The following is an 18,902-nucleotide window of genomic DNA, read 5'->3' on the forward strand; positions in this document are numbered from 1 at the left end:
CGCAGCGCGTCTTCCCCACTGTCCTCGGACCTCCTCCGAAGGCTGGCGGTGGGGCGGAGAGACCTTCTCCCCGCGCCAGCCTTCGGATGGCTGTCCTGAAGACTTGCGGTGGGAGGAGGGTTTTCCTTCCCACCGCCAACATTCAGAATGCTGTTCTGAATGTTGGCGGTGGGGAGGAAAAACCCTCCTCCCACCGCAAGCCCCGGGAACAGAGGAGAAGCGCTGCGCGCCTTCCCCTCTGTTCCCGTACCTGTCCTGAAGGCTTGCGGTGGGGAGAAAAGCCCTTCTCCGCACCGCCAGCCTGGCAAGCGGTCTCCATAGGAACGCATTAATTGATTTTCAATGCATTCCTATGGGAAACCGTGCTTCGCAAGACGAAAAACTCACAAGAAGAAAAAATCTGCGGAACGAATTAATTTCGTCTTGCGAGGCACCACTGTATTTCCTGTTGTTGTTCAGTCGTGTCCGACTCTTTGTGACCCCATGGACCAGAGCACGCCAGGCCCTCCTGTCTTCCACTGCCTCCCGCAGTTTGGTCAAACTCATGCTGGTAGCTTCGAGAACACTGTCCAACCATCTCGCCCTCTGTCGTCCCCTTCTCCTTGTGTCCTCCATCTTTCCCAACATCAGGGTCTTTTCCAGGGAGTCTTCTCTTCTCATGAGGTGGCCAAAGTCTTGGAGCCTCAGCTTCAGGATCTGTCCTTCTATTGAGCACTCAGGGCTGATTTCCTTCAGAATGGAGAGGTTGGATCTTCTTGCAGTCCATGGGACTCTCAAGAGTCTCCTCCAGCACCACAATTCAAAAGCATAAATTCTTTGATGATTTATTTCCTATCCCGCCTTTTTCCTCCCAGGAGCTCAAGTCACCACGCGTGGTTCTCTCCCCCTCTATTAATCCCCACAACAACCCTGTAAGGTAGGCCAGGCTGAGAGGCAGTGACTATTTCTTGGCTAATAAAATTTGAGCTGCAGTTGTGGCATACAAAAACAATCTAACATCCTTTTTGGGCAATTCCACACCTGTTATTCCAAGAAGAAAGGCCTCTGGTTTCTTAACAAATGTGTGTTTCAGCATTTTTTTCAGCTCATTATAAATCTTCTCCCAGAAGTCTTCACCTTGGGGCAGGTCCACCACATATGGTGAAAGGTACCCTCCTTTTCTTTACATTTCCAGCATAGATTATCACTATTGTGGTAAATCTTTGCTAACTTTACAGGGGTCAAGTACAATCTATATATCATTTTCATTATATTTTCCTTTAACATTGTAGCATTTTACATTGGATGTAGCATTTTACATTGGGGTACAGGAGAATCTTGTATTATACGGTGCAGATGGCAAAACGTACTGGACTCCCAAGGTCACCTTTCACGGCCCAGTGGGAATTTGAACCCTGGACACTCCCAGACCTTTAGTCTTACACTCTCTAACCACACCAACTCTCCAATGTGTTAACATACGCAAAATTAACTGCCTAATTGGGATTAAAGTTTAGCCAGGACCTTGTGCAATTAAACAGGACATAAACACTCGGGGTGACCTGTTTATTGAGTGTGTGCCCTAATTTGCTATTTACTGAGCATTCATTCTGATTTGTTTGCAGGGAAGTTAGATGCTGTTGCGTCAAGCAAACAGCCCATGCTTTCCAGTGTGTTTTCTTGTCGTTTTCCTCAAGACCAGATGTTTTCAACCTTTTCTGAGTCCACGGCTCCCTTGGCCAACTGCATTCTTTTTGCTGAACCCCTGTGGAGCTCAGGAGCCCAGTTATGTCACCTCTTGTCTGCAGAGCTGGCAGCCTCTCACCCTTTTTTGAATACCCTCCCTTGTGGATGTTCCCTCCTCTCCTTAGGAGTCCTCTGGGCAGCCACTGCTGCTGCCCCTGGTCTCTGAGTCCCCCCCCCCCCGGTGCTTCCTAGAGGACCATTTGCCCGCAGAGCTTATGGCCAGGGCTGCTGCAATAAACAGCTGTGCAAGCCTTGGGGAGGCAGAGATGCGAGAACGCATCAGGGGAGGAAGGAAAGGAAAGAGAGACAGAGGCCAGTGTTGCCCACGATACCCCCTGACCATCATTCAAGGCACCCCAGGGCGTCATGGCACACTGGTTGAAAACCACTGCTCTAGACCAATGGTTCTCAATCCCCCCCCCCACGGGCCACATGGGGGACCACTTAATGATTTCGCCCTGAATGGCAGGGGCAACCCAGCAAGATGGGTGGGGTATAAATAGTAAAATTTTTATTAAAAATAATGCCTGTTGTTGCATTTGCAATGCCCTGTGATAGATGTTGTATGACTACAGACCTATTGCATTAACATCTGTAGTGATGGAATGCTTTGAAAGAGTAGTCCTTCAATACCTTAGAACCTGCTTTCCACAGGACTTTGATAAACATCAGTTTGCCTATAGAAGAAATAGGTCCACAGATGATGCGATAGCCACCGCCTTTCATCTTGCAGCAAGTCATCTAGAGAAACCGGAGAACTATGTCAGGATGTTGTTTATTGATTATAGCTCGGCTTTTAATACCATCCTTCTGGACAACCTCATTAAAAAGTTGACATGAACCTTTCTTCTGCCATCTGTGACTGGATTAAAGACTTTCTGATAGATCGGACACAAACAGTGAGGATTGGACATGTAACATCTAATTCCTTAAAAATCAGCACTGGCACACCACAGGGATGTGTGCTAAGTCCCTACCTGTATTCATTGTATACATACGATTGTGTATCATCTGACCCGTCTACTGCAATTATTAAGTTTGCAAATGACACCACCATAATAGGTTTAATAACCGGTGGAGACGAATCAGCGTATAGAGGGGAGGTCCAAAAAATATCTACATTGTGCCTAGGGAACAACTTGCACCTTAATATCAGCAAGACAAAGGAGATGGTGTTGGACTTTCAGAGGAAGAAAGAACTAGCCCCGCTGTACATTGGGGAGGGCTTTGTAGAGAGAGTCTCTTCCTTTAAATTCCTAGGAGTTTATCTCAGTGAAGACCTTACTTGGAAAATCAATACAACCCAGGTTGTTAAGAAAGCCCAACAGAGACTCCATCTCCTCAGAGTATTGCGAAAGAACGATGTCAATCAACATTTGATGATCTTCTACCGGTCCACAATAGAAAGTGTCCTTTCATACTGCATCACGGTGTGGTACGCTGGTTTGACATCAAACCAGCGAGGAAAATTCTCAGGGATGATTCACACCCTGGCCGGCACTTTCTTGCTCTCCTGCCCTCAGGCAGAAGATATAGAAGCATGATTAGTTGCACCAACAGGGTAAAGAACAGCTTCTATCCATGGGCTGTTAGGCTGCTGAATGAAAAAATAACAACAGGGCAACTGACTTTCGGGTTTAGTGTGTGTGTGTCAGTAAACGAGGGGAATTAAGACTAAGAGAGCTGAGTCCGGGGTGCTCGTGTAATCTCACCGTATACAAGTTGTACAAGTGACAATAAAGTATTTCATTTCATTTTTACAGATTCTGAGGCCACCTTGCATTGTGTGCTTTTATTATTGTTTTGTTGACACGCTAATTTTTGTGTAAACTGCTTTTGAGCTTGTCAACAGACCATATAAAAATGTTTTATGATAAACTGTACCATGCACTTTTGGGCATGTGAAAGTTTATGCCACAGTATATCTATTACTCTTTGAAGTATCCCCACGACTTTTAATGCAGATTAGAATCAGGCTGAGCATTTCTGTGCTAGCCATTAAACTCTTAACAGTGTCCTTAGCAACAGAGGAGGAGATGTAGCATATATATTTGAGAGCGGTTGTTCACATCCATCTGTACTTCACGCTTGCTGACCAAGGCAATAACTATGAAGAGCAGCAACTATAAAAAGAATGAACTGGGAAACAGATGGACGTTTAGACAGGCCATGAATAATTCTGAAACACGTGATAGCTATGCCATTATGGCAATTTATGGGCAATATATCCTCCCTTAGCTGTGTTTGGTTTTTTTCTCTCCTTTGCTGCAGTTTATATTCTAGGGGGGTTGACCACAGTTGTATGCTGTATTCCAAATGTGCCCCCACCATCTATTTGAATGAAGTTGCTATGATATTTGGAAGACTGAAATCAAGACAGCTGGTAATACCTAACATAGAATTTGTTCCTACCACACAACACCAATGTTTTCAGGAGCTCCCAATCTCTTTTTCCTGGAGCCAGCTCAGACCCCATGAGTGTATACTAGATGTGAATATTTTTTGCTCCAATAGACATCACTTTACATTTGGAGCTAAACCACGAGAAAGGTGTGATAATTCTTTGCTAAATCGCAGTTCTGCGTGGGGGTGATTTTGCAGCTGAGAAACAGTGAAGGAAGACTCTTTACTGTCCATGGCCCCTACCGCCCTGCTACGCTTTCCACTGCAACTTCCCCCTCCTCTCCTCCTCCAGGGTTCCAATACAACCATTCGTTTTCCTTTCACTCAGCTTGGAGATGTCTTTGGCTGGTGGATGAGACAGGGCATTTACACTCCGTATGGGATTTTCCTATCTTGAATAATTTGGTCTTGTCCACAAGTTTGGTTTAAGGGCTGTTTTTAGAATCCTAAGCTACTAGCCCTCATGGCTGCAAACATGAGCATAGCCAGGATTTTTTTTTTCCAGAGGGGCAGGCATTATTTTAGAGGGGGCAGAACCGAGTTATCTGCAATGCAATTGGTCAGTTAAGTAGTATGCCTTCACCTAGGAAATGCAAACATCAAAACTTCCTAAATTTACATAATTTTACACTTGCTGTTCTTTTAAACATCAGGGGAAGGACAAAGGGTACGGAAATGGACAAACTAATATATAACCCAGTTGAAATGAATTATTGGTGTTTTCCACTGTACTGCAAACTTTCCAAAAGACCCAGCTAGCTCAACACCCGGGCACCAGACCGAATTTTAGGGCCAAATATCCTTTTTTTGCTACCTTTGGGGCCTTTTACAAGCCATATAGCATCCTAGTGGCTAAGGGGGGTTGCTCTATGCCTCTGGGTCAATCATTTGTTCATTTCCTACCCTTAAAAAATAAAAGAGGCACCCCACCTTTCTGCTTCAGGCAGTTTCAGAGCTCCCAGAGCTGCTGCTTATGTAAAAAAATAAAACGGTTGCTCACGGTTATCATCCCAGCTAGCTCAGCTTCATGAAAGCATTCGGACATGACCACAACTAAATGCCATGCAAATGCCCAGGCAGATCCATTAATTAAATCAGCTGTTCAGCAAAGGCCTTAATTGGGCTGTGACAAACTCCCGGAACAATTGTGACGAGAGTTTATTCCTCGTCTGTTATTCTTATTAACTCCCACTTCTCTGCAACGACAGGCCCTTTACGCTGGAAAACTGCCTATCTGCATGAGGTTCATCGCCTCCCAGGAACCTAAGAAGAGCTCTGAAAAATGAGTCCAAGGGTTAATCTAGATCAGGGGTAGGGGATCTCATGCCCAGGGGCCAAATGCAGTCCTGTCTGGCCCTCAGAAGTCTCTCCCATCTTCCCAGGCTGCACCCTTCACTGGCCTTGTTTTATACCCTCCTTGAGTGTTTCTGACTGGCTGGGATGTGCCCTTGAACCGAAGATGCCTCTTCTCTAGATGGGAGATAAGGAAGAGGGTGTGCAGGTGGGTGCACAAAATCTAGCCTAAAGGTAAAGGTAAAGGGATCCCTGACCATTAGGTCCAGTCGTGGACGACTCTGGGGTTGCAGTGCTTATCTCGCTTTATTGGCCGTCGGAGCCGGCGTACAGCTTCCGGGTCATGTGGCCAGCATGACTAAACCACTTCTGGCAAACCAGAGCAGCACACGGAAACACCATTTACCTTCCCGCCGGAGTGGTACCTATTTATCTACTTGAACTTTGACGTGCTTTCGAACTGCTAGGTTGGCAGGAGCTGGGACCGAGCAACGGGAGTTCACCCCATCGCGGGGATTCGAACCGCCGACTTTCCGATCGGCAAGTCCTAGGCTCTGTGGTTTAACCCACAGCACTTAAAATTACTGTGCACTTAAAATTTATATGAATTGCTTTGCCCACTTTTGTCTCTGGCTGCATCCGGCACCGACAAGTGGCCCTTGGAAGGTTGACCAGAAGAGAATGCAGCCCTTGGGCGAAAGGTTACCCACCTCTGATCTCAATCAACTCCCAAGCAAGTGTGCACAGCAGCGCAACCTTAGCATCTGTAAGATGTGTTGGCAAGACTTCAGTCGGGCCTCTTTATAATCATCCATGGGCTTAATGCATTTCTAAACTGGACTGGATTTAAGGTAGGTGGCCCAGGTTGCCAGACTCTGGGCAGGTTGACTGTCATATGATACAGCTGCTCAACAGCTGTAACCAATTCCATAAACAGTGGAATATGTGGATCTTGCTCCTGCCCCAAGGTTCCCTGCAATACACAAATTTCCCCTCCCTCCCTCTACACGTGCATAAGTGTCTGTTTTTGTAACTGCAGCCACTTTTTCCAGTCATAGAGGCAGATTCATTCATATTTCCATCAACAAAAACACTGCAACAGCTTTCAAATGTTTAAAGGGGGTCTTTCTCCATTTTTAATTTTTGCTCAGATAAAACACCTTGTCATATGGAGATATAGACAGACAGATGTGTGTATTGTGTGTGCATATGTACACACCAACACATACCTCTATAGATATATATATTTACATTATTTTAAAAAACACTATCCCATGGCAATAGCTGTTCTTGTCTTGAAAAACCAATGAAGACGTACAAGAAAAGAGGAGATGGTGAAACAAGTTTATTATTATTTTTAAAAACTATTATGTCTCTGCTGCACATAAAGAAAAGGACTTTTTGTGTAGCCTTCCCCATCCAGTTGTTTTGGACGACAGTTCCCATCAACCCCAGCTGCACAGCTGGGCTGCCTGGTCCAAAACTCTGGAGGGTATCAGGTTAGGAAAGGCTGCTTCATTCTTTTAAACACAATGACCAGCAAGGCAAGTTGGTGGGTCCATGTCTGAATGCAAGGGTTGGAAAGGATACACACATCAAACTTTAGAGTGTTAGTTCTGAAAAGATTCTTTAAAAAAATAAAAATTGTGTTTCAGTCCCTTCCGCCCCCCTTCTTGTGGGTTTTGTGGTTTTAGTTTGCAAATCTCAGGTAGACATAGTTCAAAGAACCATCAACAGTCAGCATGTGACAAAAAGATTAACAGTTTTGATTCAGTACACTTCTGGCTTAAATTCACAGTAAGAGCAGATATACAGAAACAGATTGAGGCTTATGGTTTGTTGTTTACTTTTTAAAGAGGAGAAAAATAACATCTAGGCCATTTTGCTTCCAACGTGCTGACCCAGGACCAGTCTAGATTTTGTGTTTTAAAAGATACTAGCCATCAGCAAAATCTAAAAACATGCAAACGAGCAGAGTTCTTATTGCTGGTGAAATCGCACTGGGTTCTCCTGTCAACTAATTAAAAATCCTGCAGCTTCACGTGTGTTATTCCATGTTTTCCTAGAGCAGACGTCCCCAACTTGGTGCCCCCCGCCAAAGCTTTTTGCTGTCCTGCAACTCCCATCAGCCCCTGCTGACGCAGCCAGTAGCCAGGGACTGTCTGTTGGAGAAGGCTATTCCAGACTGTCATCTCTCTGGCAAAGACTAGTCTGAATAATGACTAGTCATTATTTGGGTCGTCTGAATAATGATGCTTCTTTTGTGCTGCGTCCCTCGTTTACGGTGTCTGAACACCTTCCCCACTTGCAGGATCTAGCAAAGATTCTCCCATTTGCAGCCAGCCAGGGCCACCACAATTGGGGCAGTGGTCTCAGGAGGCAGGTATTAAAGAAACTGCCAGTTATTTAATGACTACATTTAATTTTATTAGGCTTTTTACCTCAAGGGGGTGCCATCTGACTTTTCTCCCTCAGATGATGCTAGATCTGGCCTGAACTGTAGGAAGCAAAACTATTTTTGTCATTGTTTTTGACTGGTGGGTGGGAACTCTGTGTCACTCAGGCTAGCAAGTGAAGTCTCAGCTCCATTCAGTCTCTCCAAAATTGATGCAACACACACCAGAAATTAGCCGGGGGGAGGCATCCTTTCATTGATTTCGTTCCCAACAAACTTCAGCTCCAGCGCAACTTATATAGAGTCTTGCCAACTTTTGACATCTAAATTTCCTCGCTTCTGGTGTTCCGTCCGGCAAAGGCTTCCCGTGCAAAATAATTCCACAGCCCAGAATTCCACAAGTCCGGCAAGAAATGAGTCATTACTGGACGCAGCCTTTCAAGACTTTTCTTTGGTAACATACTTACAATGAGCCGTAGAATGGAATTCCCCCATGCGTTGCTTGTTTTGAACTGTGACCATGCGTTGGGCGACAGTACAGTATGTGCAAAAATTATTGTGTGCATACAGCCTTGCAGGACTTAAAAAGACAGCAAATTGGGAAAAAGAGAACAACCCCCAGTTCCCTGGTTTATCACAAAGCTGTGAGCCCTCTTGCCCTTTCTGCTCTGTCCTTTTCCATGTGTGATATCTGCAGAGTGGTTTTTGCTATGGGCAGCAAAGTGCACACACACTGGGCTTTTGCAGATGTCTCTGTATTACCTAGCTCTGAATACAGAATGATGAAACCATAGAATTGGACGGGACCCAAAGAGTCATCTGGGCTAACCCTCTGCCATGCAGGAATCAAATACAGTGGTACCTCGGGTTACATATGCTTCAGGTTACATACACTTCAGGTTACAGACTCCACTAACCCAGAAATATTACCTCAGGTTAAGAACTTTGCTTCAGGATGAGAACAGAAATCGTGCTCCGGCGGCACGGCGGCAGCAGGAGGCCCCATTAGCTAAAGTGGTGCTTCAGGTTAAGAACAGTTTCAGGTTAAGAACGGACCTCCGGAACGAATTAAGTATGTAACCAGAGGTACCACTGTATTTCCTGACAGATGTTTAAAAACCTCCAGAGGAGAGCCCACCTGCTTCTGAGGGAGCCCATTCTACTGTTGAGCAGCTCCTACCACCAGAAAGTTCTTCTTAATGTTTAGTCAAAATCTCCTTTCTTGTGATTTGAATAAAAATATCCTTGTAATATGCCCGATTATGATTTTGTTTTGTTATCTGCTGTACTGTACAAACACACACAACCAGTTCTTTTGAGGAATCTCCAGTTGGAGGCTAGCTATTGTAAACTGAAAAGTACAGAACCAATTCCTTCTGGTCAGTAGTTTTACTGCTGACCAGAGGGCAGAGAGCAGCATTTTGAAGCAGGGATTCTGGGTGGCGATGAAAGATTGCAACTCAGCCCCAAAAAGTGGGCTACTGGGGAAAAAATCATAACCACGCAGAATGGTCAATACAGGTTTCTCTCGCTGGCAGCTAAGGCACTAGAGAGTGTGCCTTAAGAGGGGTGCATTTTAGTTCAGAGCTGACAGCTGCTGATTTTATTCCAAACCGTGAGGGTGGCGGAGCCGTAGGCTCTTTCTATTCTTATTTCCAGTTTTGTCTCATTTATTCTTACCAACTTTTGCTGGTCCTTCAGGTTGGGAACAGGGAACAGTTTTTAAAAAAACATCTCTCTGAACACAAAGAACACCAGCCTCTAGAAAAAAAAGCCAAGTTTCGGTCTCTTCTGCAAAAATAAAAACATGTTGAATTAAAAATAAATTCCTCTGAGGGGGAGCAGCAAGATTTACCAGAGGAGTAGGGTGGGAAAGGGTATCTTGTTCCATTCTTGCCTCCCCACCACCACCCAAATCTCTCAGACATCCACAGCAACAAAAGGCTCGCTCCCCCTTTCATCCAAATCACAGTGGTTATTTCCCAGAAACTGGTATTTTAAAACAGTGCCTTTGTTTCAGCACCCAGGCCTATCAGTTTCCCCCTGGTGGTGTTTCTCGGGAATTTCTTCCAGGCAGAGATGCCTCAGGAGCAGGGGTGGGGGAAATCTAAATGGTCTTGTTCAAGTGAGTTTGGTTTCAAACCACAAGTTAGAAGTGACAGCACACAGACACTTCAAAATAGCTTAAAATCCTCAGGTTCCCCCCACCTACCTACAAGATTATCGACGGGTAGACAAAAGACATACACCAAAACAAGACTGCCATGTGATTTGTAACCCCAGGAAGGTATAGTGTAATCTCAAGAGACAAACCAGTGGGGCTTTGGAAAACCCACCAAGATGTTGTCTTCTTGCCAGAAATTCCGTTCTCGACAGCCAAGTCTGCTCTTTCCGCAAAGCCCAGTTACTCACAAGAGTTTTTTCTCTCTCTTTTTTGTACACGTGTTTTGCTTTAATAATCATATATACATATACAGAACAGTTATTTACATCCAAGTACACTTGTCTCTGTATAACTTAGCAGCATATAAGTAAATGATTTGCTTCCTAGTTCAGTTAATAAGCACTTTCACATACAGACAACCCGGCAGTGATTTTCCTGCAGATGCTAGCAACAGTAGGGTTTGCCCGACGACGTCACCACTAGGGCAGAAGGCCTCTGTCTCAGGTGGTAGAATCTGGGCACCATCGTAGAGCGGCAAACCATTTCGTTCCAAAACCTATTTATATATATTTAGAGAGGGTGACTCTGTGCACGTTTGTGAGAGTGTTGTTTCTTAGGCACCAGAATGTCTGAGAAGGCCTGACCCTGCGTCTTGCTGTGGTGGGTGATTGGGAAAATTGGTGTAGATTGGGGAAATTGGTGGGTTCTTCTCTGATATCTATCAAGGCTCTCCCCACCCAAAAAAAGCACCATAAAAAACCCTCTGAAGAAGGCATTGACCATCAGGCATTCTGGAGGCAAGCTAAACCATGGATTGCGCAAAAAAAGGAAGAAGACCCAAAATCTTTTATGCAGCCAAATCAACTTACAGCACAAAGTTTTTGCTGCTGTTACTGATTCACTGTGGAAGATGCAAGGGCACGTCTGCACCCCAAATATAAACCATCTTAAAACTGGGTTTAACTATCGTGGTTTCCCCGTAAATCCCGGGAAGGGTAGTCAAAGCCCCAAAGAGAAATGTTTTGTCTCCTCTCGTTAATACGAGTGCTCAGGATTTAGTATTAGGTAATAAAACGGGGCTAGAGATAAGATTCCAGAGCCAAAAACCTTTAACCACAGAATGTAGACTCTAGCTTACATATTTCATGGTCAGAAGATGTGGCAATAACAGCCCTGGGCTTGACAGGGGAATTCCACAAACTGGTGAGACACGGGCCAATTAGAGACGCCAGCTAAATGGGCCTGACATTTAAAGCACTATGATGCCACTTCAAACAGTCATCGCTTCCCCCAAGGAATCCTGGGAGGGCGCTGAGAGGGAGACCCCAATTCCACTAACCAAGCTACAATTTTCAGAGTGGTTTAACAGTCTACCCCCTTCCCAAAGAACTCTTGAAAATTGTAGCTCTGTGAGGGAAATAAGGGTCTCGGCAGCCTTAACTAACTGAACTTCCCAGGATTCATTGGAGGAAGCTGTAATTGTTTAAAGTGGCATGGCACTGCTTTAAATGCACAATGCGGATGTAGGGCCTGAGTTCCCATTGCAGGGGAGCAATAGAGCTGCTTTTGGGCTTTCTGAGAGCACTTGGTTGGCCAATGCGAGAAGCAGGAGGCTGGACTAGAGAGAGACTCCTGGCTGACTTGACCTTGAAAGGCTCTTCCTGTGTTTTTATGGGTTCCTTGTTTGGTTGGGTGCCAAATCCGCTACCTGAGCTTGAAATGGGATTAGCTTTGCAGTGCAGACAGGCTCCAGATTTCCTGCTTCCAGGCAGCACCTCCTATCGCAAGGACGCCACGTTCCTCCAAACACTTAACTTGGCGACGTTTTGGTATTGGAAAAATGCCACAGCCCTTTCCTGTCCCAGCTAGCGAGCGGCCTTTGCTTTTAATTTTTTTTAAAAAATCACTTTAAATGCAAGTCCAACAGCACAATGGTAGCCACGAACTCCTTCAGGTGGCCCCCTCCTTTAAGTAAGGAATTCTGAGCTCCCAATCGCTTCCAAGAATAATTGGTTCTCTTATCGGCCTTGCATAGCTTTCATTCCTTTCCTAACCTAGGGCAGATAAGAAGGTTCATTAGAGGGTGTGGAAAAGCTGGGAGGAACTGGCTGAGTTGGTACAGACTAGCAAAATACTGCTTTTGAGCAAACCCATTCGCTCAAAAGCTCTGCCGCAAATATGGGAGCCCAACTCGTATTCCTGGGACCTAATCAGCGCTTGCTAAATAAATCTAACTGCATGCAGCTGAATCAGCAGGGACTTGATGGCAGGAACTCCATCGCGAGGGAAGAGGAACGTTACCAACTGCACTGGCTCCCAGTGGAGTACAGGGTCAGGTTTAAGGTGCTGGTTTTGACCTTTAAAGCCCTATGCGGCCTAGGACCCACGTACCTATGGGACCGCCTCTCCTGGTATGCCCCGCGGAGGACCTTAAGATCCACAAATGACAACACTTTGAAGGTCCTGAGCCTCAAGGAGGTTAGATTGGTCTCAACTAGGGCCAGGGCCTTTTCAGTACTGGCCCCGACTTGGTGGAACGCTCTGTCACAAGAGACCAGGGCCCTGTGGGACTTGACATCTTTCCGCAGGGCCTGCAAGACAGAGCTGTTCCGCCTGGCCTTTGGTTTGGACTCCATTTGACCCTGATGTTTCTCTTCCCTTATGGTTTTGATTTATGGGCTACTTTTAAAATGAGGCAGAATTTTAAATTACATTTTATCCTGGATTTTAAATTGGTTCCCCCCCCCCCATTATGTTTTTACTGTAATTTTACTGGTGTTAGCCACCCTGAGCCTGGGGAGGGCAGGGTATAAATAAAATTTATTATTATTATTAATGCAAAAGGACTGGATGGTAGAGCCAGCGGCGGAGGAAACATCTCGGGCACCTGGAGCGGAGTGCCCAGGGGCAGGGCAAACTGCCCATGGGGCGGGGGGGGCAGCGCCCATAGGAAGGAGACGCGGGGCCTCAGCCGCCCAACAGCTGGGGGGGAGGCAGCGGATGGACAGCGCGGGGCCTGTGGGCACCAAGACACATGGCCCGTGCGCGCTGCAGGCCCCGCAGTGACGAGTGCCACCCATCATTTTGTCACCCCCCCGGTCAAGGTGGCACCCAGGGCGGACTGCACCCCCCTTCCTACGCCCCTGGGTAGAGCACCTGCTTCTCTTGCAAAAGGCCCCTGGGTCAATGCCCAGAACCGCCATGCAGGGCTGGGAATGCCTCCTGCCTGAAATCCCGGAGGGTTGCTCCCAATCAGTGTAGACGATACTGAGCCAGACGGACCAATGGGCTGGCTCAGTATAAGGCAGCCTCCACATGTGTGTGTTTCTGCTACTCAACAAAAGCAATGTTCTGGGGGAAAGGCCCGAGGGGAGAGAAAAAACACCCATCTCTCGATTGAGATCATCTCTAATTCTAAATACAGTCATACCTTGGGTTACAGACGCTTCAGGTTGCGGTTTTTCGGGTTATGGATCGGAAGTACTAGAACGGGTTACTTCCGGGTTTTGGTGGCTGCACATGTGCAGAAGTGCTAAATTGCGCTTTGCGCATGCGTAGAAGCGCTGAATCGCAACCCGCGCGTGCGCAGACACGGGTTGCGAACGTGCATCCCGCACGGATCACGTTTGCAACCCAAGCGTCCACTGTATGTTTGGCCAAACCATCTTCCCATTAAAAAAATACAAACCCACTCTAGTTTTTGGCTGAGCAAAGAGCAGTGCAATGATCTAGAACAGCATTTCCCAAAGTGGCTTAGTGGGATTGCCTAAAGGGGTGCAAAGAGACAAGGGGGCGGCCGGGGTGTGGAGGTGCAAATGATGATTAGCCTTTGAAAAGCTAGGGTCACTGGATCATCCATTTTGCTGAATTAATTTAATGTAATAATTGTAATTAGATTTTTTCTTTTATAAAAATAAATGTTTTGAATTTTATTGTGCTCTTATCTTCCTTGGTGGGTTGTGCAAATCGCTGTTCTGGAATACTGGTTTTTTATAGGGTAGGAGGGCACCAGGGATGACTTTAAGGAGCCAAGGGTGTGTGTGTGGCTTGGAAATGTTTAGGAACTATTGACCTAGGAGAACACCCGTGCTCCTGCTTTCTTAACCATGCTGGACAAGGCAGATGACCAACTGTGTGTGTGTTAGCATTTGGAGCCGGACTAGATGCCCCACATAATTTCCTTTCCATCCTCGTTCTTCTGCCTTCTCCCCCAATGCCAACTACATGCGGTAGCTTGGTTCTTGCCCTCCTGACTGCATTAAAGGAACGAGGTTTTAAGTGCCAACTATCTAAAATGGTAAAAGGGACATGGGTGGCGCTGTGGTCTAAACCACAGAGCCTAGGGCTTGCCGATCGGAAGGTCGGCGGTTCGAATCCCAGCGACGGGGTGAGCTCCTGTTCCTCGGTCCCTGCTCCTGCCAACCTAGCAGTTTGAAAGCACGCAAGTGCAAGTAGATAAATAGGTACCGCTCTGGAGGGAAGGTAAATGGCGTTTACGTGCGCTGCTCTGGTTCGCCAGAAGCGGCTTAGTCATGCTGGCCACATGACCCGGAAGCTGTATGCCGGCCCCCTTGGCCAGTAAAGTGAGATGAGCACTGCAACCCCAGAGTCGGCCATGACTGGACCTAATGGTCAGGGGTCCCTTTACCTATCTAAAATGGTAGTCAATATTAAAAAATGTTATGTTTTTTGGGGGGGGCGCAGTTTCACTAATCCAGGCCTACTGATGCCATCTCAGTTCACGGCCCTCTCATTGGGATATCTGGAGCACTGCCTTTGAGAGAGTTGTTTAGATTCAGTCCACACTGCAGAGCATAGGTTGTACATGCTAGGGAAAGTCTTGCCCTCTCCTATTGTATGTGCAGCCTCTCTCACAGCTTGTGTGTGTAGATGCCTAAGAGCTTAAACTTGCAAGAATCAGATAACCTGCAAACTGCTCCCATCCGCAGCATATGAACGCCACCACAAACTAAGATGGAGTGTGAACCAGGAAGTAAATAAACACGCCTTGCTTCCAATTTATAATCGGCTTAGCCTGGGACTGAAGGTGGCACACATGAAGCCCGTAATTGAGAATTCAGAATTGGCTTTCCTAGGGAACTCCTTCAAACGGGGGTGGCAGACAGCGACACTACGAATTTGTATCACTTTTATACTGGTCATGGCTCCTCTCAAAGGATCCTGGGAATTGTAGGTTTTCTAGGTGCTGAGAATTGCCTGCAAGTGATCTGCACCCCTTTCTCCTCTCAGAACAACAGTATCCAGAGTTATCTCGGGAGCAGAAATTATGATTTATGTCCGGTTGTGACACAGAAATGCTCCAAATGTTCTGGACCGCAGCTGCCATCACCCCGACTCTCGGCCACATTGACTGAGGCTGATGGCAGGTGGGAGTTTGATACCTGGAAGGCTTCCTCAGAAAATAGAGACGTTCTGCTGATGTGGAAGAGAACATCCCTTTTCCCCTGAGGAATGTCGGAGGGATTCCGCCCTGGGTTATGGCAAAGATGAGGCAAGCCTGAGCGTGACATGAACTTCTACTAGCCAATATGGCTAAAAAATGCCCTGGGAAAAGAAGGTGGGCCAGAAGACCATTAAGAGAGGTGCTGTGGTAATGGCAGACACAGAAAACTCTGCAGTGTCTTTGTCAATGGGGCTAATGGAAAATAAAATAAAAACCCACACCAGGCACGCCAACTCCTAGGGGCAGAGGGCTCTTCGACCCACCTCAATATTTGCTCGCAGGGGACCGGGCCCCCTTGATGTTGTGGGGGCAGAGAAGGCCGAGTGCGGCGTGGCTCAATGGCTGGCTCCTCCTGAGTGCGAGAGAGGAGGCCGCACCAGGCCGCCCAGTTGGCCTCTTCCCGACAATGCACGTCACACACGTGTGATGTCATACATGTGATGTCATCCACGTCACGTCGAGAGGAAGCTGAGCGGGGAGCCCAGTGTGGCGCGGCCTCCTCTCTCACGCTCAGGAGGAGCCAGCCATTGAACCACACCACGGCGGGCTCCCCACTCGACTTCCTCCCGCCAATGTGTGATGACATCACATGCAAGTGACACACGTATGATGTCACGCGTGCGACGCGCGTCCCAAGCATGACATCACACACGCTGGCCCCCCAATCTTGGGTGCAAGACTGCGCCCCTGACCCCTCCCCACATACACACACTCAATCACCCCACAATACTCCTGATGTCAGCCCATCCCTAGAAACACAGAAAAAACACCTGTCTCTATTTTTCCTTTATCACCTGCAAAGCACCAGAGCATTGTGGGAGATGCCCAGGGCAGACGAACTTACACTGCTGGTTATATAGCATATTAATTCTCCTCGGGAAGATCACCGGCTGAAGTACATGCACAGTAATTTGGGGAGGTGGGGTTGGGGGGACAACGTACTTTGAACGCCTCAAGTCCTTTCCTCAGATCTCTGTGGACTCTATCCTCTCCAGCCTGGAAGGAGTCCATGTTTTCTTCTCGTCGGTGTGTGGCGGGCTGGTGACCTTGCTGGTCATTTCACTGACTTTGTGCTCGAGGATTTGGTTCTTCTGGTACATCTCCACGTAATTCAGCTGCAGCTGCTTCTGGTACTTGATGACCTTCTCCTTCTCCTCCTGCCAGGTGCGCCGCTCCTCCTCAAAGTCCAGGACCTGCTGCTCCCGCTGCTGCCTCTCGGCCTTCAGCTCCGCCTGCAGCCGCTCCACCTCCTTCTTCAGCGCGTTGAAGTTCTCCTCGCTCTGCCGCTTCATCTTGGCCTCGTCGCTCTCGCAAGCCAAAGGGTCCCTCGCCAACTTCTCCGCGAGCTCGGCACCAAAGTGGCCATGGGCACCGCCCAGGTTGGTGAGGGTCTGCTTCAGGTTGGAGACCTCCAGCTCGCACTGGTCAAGTTTCTCCCTCAACATCTGCACCTCGCCCATCTTCCGCTGCAGTTCGCCCTCGGAGATCTCCAGGCTGACGCTCTTGGTGCTGTAGGAGTCTTTCAAGGTCAGGATCTGCTCCTCCTTCTCCCTGAGGAAGCTCTTGCCTTCCTTCAGCTGGGTCCGCAACCCGACGATCTCGTTGAGCTTCTGGGAGACGTCGGACTGGGAGTCCTTCAGCTGCTGCTTCAGCAGAGAGATCTCACCAGCCTTTTGGCACACCTGGAAGAGAGGCCTTGTCATGAGACAACTCAAACAGGGTTTGCTCTAGTGCACGCTATGCTTCAAGCAATATCATACCACTCTGAACAGTCATGGCTCCCCCCAAAGGATTCTGGGAACTGTCATCTGTTAAGGGTGCTGGGAATTGTTAGAAGACGCCCTATTCCCCTTCAGAGCTACAGTTGACAGAGTTTCCTGGGAAGACACTCTGGGAATTGTAGCTCTGGGAAGGGAATAGGGAACTCCTAACAGCACCCCCAAAAAACTACAGTTCCCAGGATTCTCTGGGGGAAGCCATTGATTTGTGAAAGTGGTATAGCACTGCTTTAAATGTTAAGGCCTACTTTAAGCTGCTGCACCAGCCCCACAGAATGAAAAGCACAAGGCGCCACAGTACTCCTGCCCAATGTACTTTACCCAGCCCCTCCACACACAGAAATGCCGTTAGAGACGGACACATCTATCAGTCTTGGGATTGCTCAGTTTCTCATTTTTTTCACTGGCAACTTCCGTTTTCCACATTTACATTTCAGCTAGTGACCTATTTATTTTTAAGTCCTCGTGAAAATTCATCAGCTCCCTAATGCAGATTTCTTCTTAGGCATGCCGTTTTCACTAACAGGCACATTTTTGCAAATCAGTTTGCATAACACACTTTTTATACTAGTTTACTTGCCCATTACTTGGCTGGGGAACTGCATTGCAAAATTCAAACAAATGCACATTTCATACGAGAGCCTTTTTAAAAAAATGTGCATTGTTTTGGAAAATGCAGATAAGGTTGGTTCACCTTTAAATTTGAACTGAATCAAATTCCCTCCCCCGCCCCTTTGCTAAATGCTAACCACATCTATTGCTGCAGAAACCAACAACTCTCACCTCCCAGGCCTGGTTAAACATCCTGCTCTCTTTGTGTTGGAGTTTTGAATTCTCATCTAGTAACAGCTACTACAGGCAGTCAGGCTGGAGGAGCTCACAGAACTCTCAGAGAAAAGAATGGGAAAAGAGACCTTTCTTTGCCCTAAGGGTGTCAGGCTAAATGATGTATAGCAATTTTAAGGGCTGTACCTGTTTTTGCCAGGGATGAAGCTGCTTGCCCCATCCCTGGGCGTGCAGGGCAAGGCAAGCCCGTCCCGGGAGTACTCTGCACCCGTCTACCTGTAGTGGCTGTTGGTAGACGAAACTGGTTGCCTTCCTCCAGCCTTCCAACACAAACCAATAGTTGTTCAAATAGAGGCATTTCCTCATTAGGATGGGGAGATTATGAGCCAGCTCTGAGACACAGAACGGCTGGGAGTTTGCAGCAAAGGATGTAGCTTGAACCTCTATGCATGATCCCCAGGGCGATAAACAAGGACTGTTCCAATAAGCAGAGAGGGGCTCCAATGCACACGCCCTCATTGTGAAAGTTATATGTGAAGTATACGGCCTAGGACCCTCGTACCTATGGGACCGCCTCTCCTGGTATGTCCCACGGAGGACCTTATGGTCTTCAAAGAAAAACATCTTGGAGGTCCCCGGCCACAGGGAGGTTAGGCTGGCCTCAACCAGAGCCAGGGCTTTTTCGGCTGTGGCCCCGACTTGGTGGAACGCTCTGTCACAAGAGACTAGGGCCCTGTGGGACTTGACATCTTTCCGCAGGGCCTGCAGGACAGAGCTGTTCCGCCTGGCCTTTGGCCAAGGCACAGTCTGACCCACTCTCTCCTTCTGTAATCCTCATAGCACTCTAGCCCAATGGTTGCCTTTAATTTGATTCTGAACTGATTTTAGAATGAA

General features: G+C 47.4%; 1 protein-coding gene across 6 annotated transcripts in view; it reads right to left on the reverse strand.

Annotated features, from left to right (window-relative positions):
* Window positions 1–10,246: 10,246 nt before the first annotated feature.
* Window positions 10,247–18,902, reverse strand: part of LZTS3 (leucine zipper tumor suppressor family member 3) — a 67,121-nt gene continuing 58,465 nt past the window's right edge. For all 6 annotated transcript variants that reach the window (XM_083571315.1, XM_083571310.1, XM_083571313.1 and 3 more), the window contains one exon: window positions 10,247–17,126. In XM_083571315.1, coding sequence (XP_083427441.1) covers window positions 16,410–17,126 — 717 coding nt within the window. In that variant the 3' untranslated portion in view covers window positions 10,247–16,409. The remainder of the gene's footprint in view (window positions 17,127–18,902) is intronic.

The sequence above is a fragment of the Podarcis filfolensis genome, assembly GCF_964270895.1.
Source record: "Podarcis filfolensis genome assembly, chromosome: 9".
Taxonomy (NCBI): domain Eukaryota; kingdom Metazoa; phylum Chordata; class Lepidosauria; order Squamata; family Lacertidae; genus Podarcis; species Podarcis filfolensis.